Source organism: Gymnoscopelus braueri (assembly GCF_963280865.1).
Source record: "Gymnoscopelus braueri genome assembly, chromosome: 23".
In the NCBI taxonomy this organism is placed as follows: Eukaryota; Metazoa; Chordata; class Actinopteri; order Myctophiformes; family Myctophidae; genus Gymnoscopelus; species Gymnoscopelus braueri.
The window spans coordinates 13537660-13545881 of NC_137625.1; the positions used below are offsets into that span (position 1 = coordinate 13537660).

Below are 8222 nucleotides of genomic sequence, written 5' to 3' on the forward strand. Positions count from 1 at the left end.
ATTTAATTTACTTGCATAATGGGGACACTTTAGTGTTTTATTTACCTTGCAGATGTCACCTCACCGCTGTAATTTAATTCATAAATATATTATTCAAAAGTTGTATTTGGAGTGGACTGCTTCAGGACATCTGACAGTTGGCTCTGGTATTTTTATGATCCATTTCACTTTCGCCAAGGGTGTTTAAACTGCTGTGTAGCGTAGGACAGCACTACGTAGTTCATGTAGGCTTTACGTAGGCTTCGTCCAGGAGGTCTTTACGTGCATGCTGTCTCGCGAATGTAGTTTTAGCACACACGTAACGAGAACCTACGACGATGGTATCTCCTGAAGCCAGTTTAGATGGCACGTTGGGCACACACAGCTGCTACTAACGAAGATAGTGCGTGGCGGGGTTGCTACTGCGCAGGTGCGTGGAGGCTCTTACGCAGCTTCTAGGCTACGCACGAGCTCAAATTCGTTTGGGAAACCCGGCCAATAGCATTATTAGATCTCCATCAATAATCATGTTCTGAAATAAAGGCTTTATCAGGAAAGGAATCAACATTGGTTAATGTTTCCCACTTACATGCATTTCTTAGTATGGAGTGCCAAAGGTAAGTTCAGTTAAAGACACACACGCATGTAGATACCACAGACTTAAGACACATATCCCCAAACCCTATTAAGCACCTCCACATGCCCGCAAATCGGAGATGTAAAATTATTATTGATTCTAAGATGCATTGCGTCATTTTGCGTCAATGCAGTGATGAGGCATAATTGATTATAGCCTATCAACATTTATTGTTGATTTTCAGATGACTTCCGAGGGCAACATTGCATTCAACTGCATGTGATGCTACATTAACTACAGTCTAACGCTAATGACGCTCCGCTCCCTCTAAGGGGCTGAGGGAGGCTGACATCAACTCATAAAGTTTGGAAAAAGGATTTTCAAAGCAGACAATCAGTCAAATCCTCTCTGTGATGTTAACGCCAAAGTACAACGCCGTTCTACACCCCCAAATAACATTTCACGTCTCCTGGCCGATGAAGTGGGTCCATTTCGTTACATTTGTATTCTCTCTGAGTTAAATTAAAACTGAGTTTTTTTTTTATTGTACTCTGACGTGGCGTTGTCTTACAGCTGTGAAACCTTATTTTTGTATTATCGGCAGCACCGTTTGTTGTAATGCACTGCATAAGTATTTATGTTCTGTTTCAACATTCACACAATATTTAGGCCAGGCTAGCATTTATTTAGGCTGGTTTACAAATGTTATTGGATGCTAACACATTATGTTTGAAGGAGAATTATTAAACGCACATCGTTAACTTTATAATTAATACAAAAAGAGAGTTCATAATACATATTTGACTGCTTGTATTAACAAGCATTAAGTAGCCATTAGCAGAAATAAAGAAAAATACGGAGAATACATTTTACACATAATACATTTCAACCTAAACTATATAGCTGCTGAAGAGCATGAGCTATTATTAAAATGTAACAACTGATGGGCAGCCTGGAAACTGAGTCTTTAGTCTGGGTTTGCACTGAAGAAAAGTACAAAAAAGTGCATTTATCCTTTAGAAGTAAGGTCAAATCATTTCTGGACATGTACAATATGTAGTAATACATATAACAAAGACTATGAAGAGCTTTTGATCGGATTGTTATATTAATTAACAATTATGTTATTAAGTTTACACCGGTTTCAGGAATGTCAGTTCCGCTCAACATCGGTTATTGAACAATTTCATTTTTGTGCTTTACATCGGCGGTTCTCAAAGTGGGTTCCAGATACCCTAAGTGTTTCGTGAGGTTGCAGTGATTCCAAATGGACCCTTGGAGGTCCGCAACTCTTGAGTGTGTACACATTTGTACACTCTCAGCGTTACGGGGGACCCTTGAAATGAAAAAGGGCACCACTGCTTTTTAGGTGACAGCGAGCATTAACAACTGACACGAGGTGCTTCATTTACCTGTGGAGACATGTGATGGCTGTAGTTGTAGATGCGTGCCAATCCAAAGTCAGCAATCTTGACTTCTCCGCTGCTGCTGACAAGGATGTTCTCTGGCTTCAGGTCACGGTGCACCACGTCGTTGGTGTGCAGGAAGTCCAACCCATGAAGCAGCTGCACCATCAGTTCCTATACAGACAGGAAGTAGCAGGAAGGCCGGGGTTGGGTTGGGTGGATGGATGGATGGATGGATGGATGGTAAAATTGCAGTTGAGACCGCGACCATCACACAGCGATATTAACCCATTAAAACCGGGAAAGCATCTGTGTCATTTTAGATTTGAGCTAAAAAAGCATTATTTTATACTTTGGCTAATCAAAAGATATACAAGCTCATAGCGTGTCACTTTGTGTCGCGCTACGAGCTTGTAGATCTCCTATTTTAGAAAAACATTTTCAACTCAAATCTTTGCTTCTGGGGGTCCCTGGAACAAAATATTTTGAGATGGGGGTCGGCGGCCAAATACATATAATTTTGGGGGTCCTTGACATATAGCAAAATATGTTTTTCAGAAAACTGTTCGGATTTAGAAGACATTTGTAGAATCGGCCTCAGTTCTTAGTGGGTTAAGGCCTGTTTAGTACTACAGCACTACTTCCTTAAGACGTGACTCTACCCTGAGGGCATTTACCATCAAACATGAAAATGACATAGAATTCAATATAATGTGTAGTATAATGTATATGGAATGGCATTTAAGTGATTTTGCGAGGACATGGGATGTTGAAATAAGTGTCATGTTTGCACCTTAATTTTGCCAAGGCCTAGACCACAAGTGGGAACCTTGGAGATGTATGCAGCCATATCCTGGTCAATGTATTCAAATATCAGGGAAAGTTCCAGTCTCCCTCCATTGTATCCAGCATATACACCAAACAATCTGCAGAGTAAAACAAAGTTCATGACATAACACAGTGGTTCTCAACCTTTTCAGGCCGTGACCCCCCAAAATAATCATATTTGAACTGGGGACCCCGACCCTGATAAGCACTTGGAATGTAGGAGTTGAGGCATTAAATTTCGTTTTTAGCCGATCTACAAGCTCACAACGCGTTGCGAGGCGTTGTGAGCTTGTAGATCGTCTATTTTCAAAAATGTTGCCTCTTTCTTATATTATTTGACAATTTGGCCAATGTTTGACCAGTTTTAATAGTATAGTTATGTTGATTACTTTTGATGCTGTAATGGTCTTTTTCTTTTCTTTCTTTTTTGGGGGGTATTAAAAAGGTGTTAAAAGTCCTTAAATTGTCTCTTCACTGTCATCTTGGGGACCCCCCCCCCCAAAAAAAATCATGTGTGGACCCCGACCCACAGGTTGAGAACCACTGTTGACAGGATCGGTTTACAGCATCTGTGTGCAGCAATATAATATTTATATATTTATGTATATATAAGTTCTTTCTTTGATTGTATTCATTTAATTGGATATCCTGCAATGTATTAATTCAATGTGTTAGCTAGTAGATTTCCACTCCTCTGTCTCCTCCCTTCTCCTTCCTTTTCCTAAATAAAGTACTTGGACAGAGGGGAAGGGCGCCATTGTGATTTTGGACCCTGTGAAGGAAGATACAGTGGTGGTCACAATCCTCGTCGAGTAAAAGAGATCTCATGTGTCACGTGTATTTCTTCATCGTTGTGTGATCAACAGCAAGGGGGTTTAAGATTTACGATCATAAACCTAACAACTGTCATAACAAAACAAACAAACACACAAACAACAATGCGAATCAATCCAAATTCAACATCCATTCAGAGCTGGACAATAAATAATAATGCTGAAAATACACTTACTTCACTATGTTGGGGTGCTTGAATTGCTCGAGTCTACGCAAGAGCGCCACCTCGCGGATCATGAGTAGAGGAACACCTCCCGCGGGGTCTCCATGGAAGTTCAACTTCTTCACCGCGATCAAGCGCTGTTGCCCCGCATCCTCTCTGGCCTTGTACACTTTTCCATAAGCACCTCTGCCTATTTCTGTCAGTATTGTGTAGGTAGCAGCGGATTCATCATTCTGGAAATCCATGACGGGCTTGGGCCTATAATTCAAGCAAATCTAGTATAGGGTGTAACATAAAACAAACAATTTAGGGACAGTAGTACAAAAAGTCCAGAATTCTAAATTTACTTGAGTAAAAGTACAAAAGTATTGGTATAGAAATGTACTTAAAGCCCCAAAAGTAGAAAGTACTCATTATGCAGAATGTCCCATTTCACAACTTTTCAAATGTGTAAAATATATACGAATATTTTGAAAATAGCAGATCTACAAGCTCACAATGCATCGCATCGCGACACATTGTGAGCTTGTAGATCGGCTATTTTCAAATGGCCAAAATGTACTGTATAGGGATGAAGTGGTTAATGTATGTTTTGTAATAATAATCTAAATCTACAAAGTAACTAGTAACTGAAGTTAGAAAATGTATATTGGGCTGAAATGGTTAATGTTTGTTAATAATACAAAGTAACTAGTTACTGAAGTTTTCAAATAATTGTAGTGGAGTAAAAATAACAATATTTGTCTCTGAGATGTAGTGGAGTAGAAGTAAAAGTACTGAAAATTGGAAATACCACATTTACTAAAGTACAGTAGCCTACTTTAGTAAATGTACTTAGTTACTTTACACCAATGTTTAGGGATAGCAAGCAGTGAGTGCAAAAAAAGTAAATTCAAAGCATGACCACAGCAACAATAGCCTAATAATAATAATGATAATATTAATAATAATAATAATAATAATAAGCATTAATTGAACGCAAAACACAACACATACAACGTGGATTACGAAGTAGACCTATGTCATGATATGCCTAATCTATGCAGTGGTGTAAAGTAACTAAGTACATTTACTCAAGTACTGTACTTAAGTATTTTTACTTCACTGCATGCATGGCGTATTTCCAATTTTCAGTACTTTTACTTCATCTCCACTACATCTCAGACTCCGAGGCAATTATTGTAGCATGCTTTTTACTCCACTACGTACAATTATTTGAAAACTTTAGTTAGTTACTTACTTTGTAGATTTGTATTATCATCACAAAACATACATTAACCACTTCAGCCCTATACATTTCGGCCATTTGAAAATAGCCGATCTACAAGCTCACAATGCCTGGCGATGCAACGCTTGTGAGTTTATAGATCGGCTTACAGTCATGTTTCAGGGCTAAGATCGGCTCTACACGGATCGCTATAATTTTTTTACACTTGAAAAACGTATATTTTGATGTCGATACTTTCCTACTTTTACTCAAGTACATTTTGAATGCCAAACTTGCACTTGTAACAGAGTATTTCTAAATTGCAGTATCGATGATATGATATACTTTTACTGAAAGATTTGACTTTTTTCCACCACTGATGATATTCCTAATCTAAGCAGGGCCAGGCCTGCTCCTGCATTGCATTGCAGAAGCCAGACACCATTTAACGACTGATCGTTTTTTAACGTGTGCATTTTAACAATTATGCAATCTAATCTGAGCAAACATATTTGAATGAATAAATCAAACTCGTTTTCGGACTCAGAATCCATGTAAATGCATTGAAAACAACACAAAACAAGACTATCAACAATGAGGAACAGATCCTAAAACAATCATTATGTCCATTAGTGGACTCAGATGCAAAATACAAATGCATTGAAAACAACACAAAACAAGACGTCACGTAACTAAGGAAAATATATCTTCATTAGTGGACTGACAGGTCCACAGAAATGCATTTGAAACAAGTCAAAACAAGACTTAAGTCGCTTTACTTGGTGTTTACCTCTGATCTCTGGAGGGGCCTTTGCTGACCTGCTGTCTGCGGGTGAAAAAGAAAGTTCTCAGCACATGTAATGTACCTAGAAGACCAGCTCATTCACACCCCTTCTTCATGCTCCCAACTAATCAGAAAGGTGCATTTCTGCAAGCGGACATGACGCCCCAACGTCAGGTATTATGGGATGGATGGGTACCCATGTACCCCCATTGGCCTTAATTAAACAGGAGAAACCAAAACTATACTGTAGTTTTAACCCATCTGTACAAGGGGCCTGTGGTCGGTTTTGCAGTGGTGGAAAAAGTACTCACATTTTGTACTTGAGTTAGCTCCGACGGAACCTCTCCCTCCGCTGTATAGCTCCGAGATGAGGTTCCTCGTTTCCCTCTGCCGTTTGAGCAGGAGATTGTCGCACATTTTCCACTTTACATGTTTCTTACCCCTTTCTGCACATCGTATCCAAAAAGTAAAGCATTTCCGCCATTCTCTCAGATGTTTTAAGTTCTAGCGCACCATAAAAGCTATCCAACGAGTTGAAGAAAGTATTTAATTTGCCTCGGTCCTCATCCGGTTACATGTTTTTAAGACATTGCGCAAGAGTTGCGCCCGTAGAGATAACATTACTGATTCCCCTACTGGTGTTGAAAATGTTGAATTGCATCAACATTTATGTTATGGAACCGGCTGAGGACCGAGGCAAATTAAATACTTTCTTCAACTCGTTGGATAGCTTTTATGGTGCGCTAGAACTTAAAACATCTGAGAGAATGGCGGAAATGCTTTACTTTTTGGATACGATGTGCAGAAAGGGGTAAAAAACATGTAAAGTGGAAAATGTGCGACAATGTCCTGCTCAAACGGCAGAGGGAAACGAGGAACCTCATCTCGGAGCTATACAGCGGAGGGAGAGGTTCCGTAGGGGCTATACTTGAGTAAAAGTATCAAGTGCTGAGATGTAGAAATACTCCGTTACAGGTAAGTCCAGATTTCAAAATGTATTTGAGTAAAAGTACAAAAGTATTGGCATCAAAATGTACTTAAAGTACCAAAAGTACTGATTGTGCAGATAGGCCTATATCTTCCATTTCGTGTTTTCAAAATGTATAAAATCATTTTCAGATAGCCGAAGTCTATATAGGACTGAAGTGGTTAATGTATGTTTTGTAATATTTAAATCTACAAAGCAACTAAATTGTCCAATAATTGTAGTGGAGTAAAAAATATAATATTTGCCTCTGAGATGTAGTGGAGTAGAAGTAAAAGTATTGAAAATTGGGAAATACTCCAGTGAAGTAAATATACCTCAAAATTGTACTTGTACAGTTGAGTACTTAGTTACTTTCAACCACTGCCCATCTGTACAAGGGCTGTGGTGGGTTTTGCCTGTTCTAGGCTATCACCACTTCTTACAACAGGTGGTACGCTATATCCTAATCCATTGGTTCTCAAAGTGGGGTCCGGGGACCCCCAGGGGTACTTGAGGGGGTTCCAGGGGGTCCCCAGCTAAATGATGGATAGGAACCAAATGGACCCTTATGGGTCTGTAACTCTGAGAGTGTACAAATGGAACCAAATGGACCCTAACGGGTCCATTTGGTTCCATTTGGACACTCTCAGAGTTAAATTAACATTGATTTTACAATATAAATTGGGGTCCCAGAGATATAAATGCCATTAAATGGGGGTCCGTAGCCTAATGGATGTCAAACTGGGGGTCCTTGAAATTAAAATGGTTGAGAATCACTGTTAGAGCCGTAAAAATCGTCTCTTATGGGGGGTCCCTGGCATATCTTTTCAAATGGGGGTCCGCGGGCTAATAAGTGTCAATTTGGGGGTCCTTGACATGAAAAAGTTTGAGAACCACTGTCCTAATCCAAATTCAAATATAGCCACATTGGGTTTAACTGCGTACAAACATGCAAAACCGTCTAAAAACATATGCTACAACAGATTATATTCGTGCATATAACATATTATGTGTTTAAGTAGGCTAGCTGCATAGTAGGATTGATTGATTTATTTTTTGCCGTGGTGGAAAAAGTACTCAAATGTTTTACTTAAGTAAAAGTATCAATACTGCAATGTAGAAGTACTCTGTTACAAGTAAAAGTCTAGAATTAAAAATGTACTTAAGTAAAAGTACAAAAGTATTGGTATCAAAATGTACTTAAAGTTCCAAAGGTAAAAGTACTAAATTGAAAATAGCAGATCTACCAGCTCACAACGCGTAGCGATGCAACGCGTTGTGAGCTTGTAGGTTTAAAATAGGGCTAAAGTGGTTCATGTATGTTTTATAATATAATAATTGATAATTGCAAAGTAACTAGTAACTAATGTTTTCAAATCATTGCAGTGGAGTAAAAGTACAATATTTGCCTCTGAGATGTAGTGGAGTAGAAGTCAAAGTATTGACAATTGGAAATACTCCAGTAACGTAAAAGTAC

General features: G+C 38.9%; 1 protein-coding gene across 1 annotated transcript in view; it reads right to left on the reverse strand.

Annotated features, from left to right (window-relative positions):
- Positions 1–4032, reverse strand: part of LOC308079544 (cyclin-dependent kinase 4-like) — a gene marked incomplete at both ends in the record, with an annotated part of 7626 nt that extends 3594 nt beyond the window's left edge. Inside the window, 3 exons of the mRNA XM_080421093.1 lie at positions 1969–2136; positions 2756–2888; positions 3800–4032. Coding sequence (XP_080277219.1) covers positions 1969–2136; positions 2756–2888; positions 3800–4032 — 534 coding nt within the window. The remainder of the gene's footprint in view (positions 1–1968; positions 2137–2755; positions 2889–3799) is intronic.
- Between the last annotated feature and the right edge of the window lie 4190 nt (positions 4033–8222).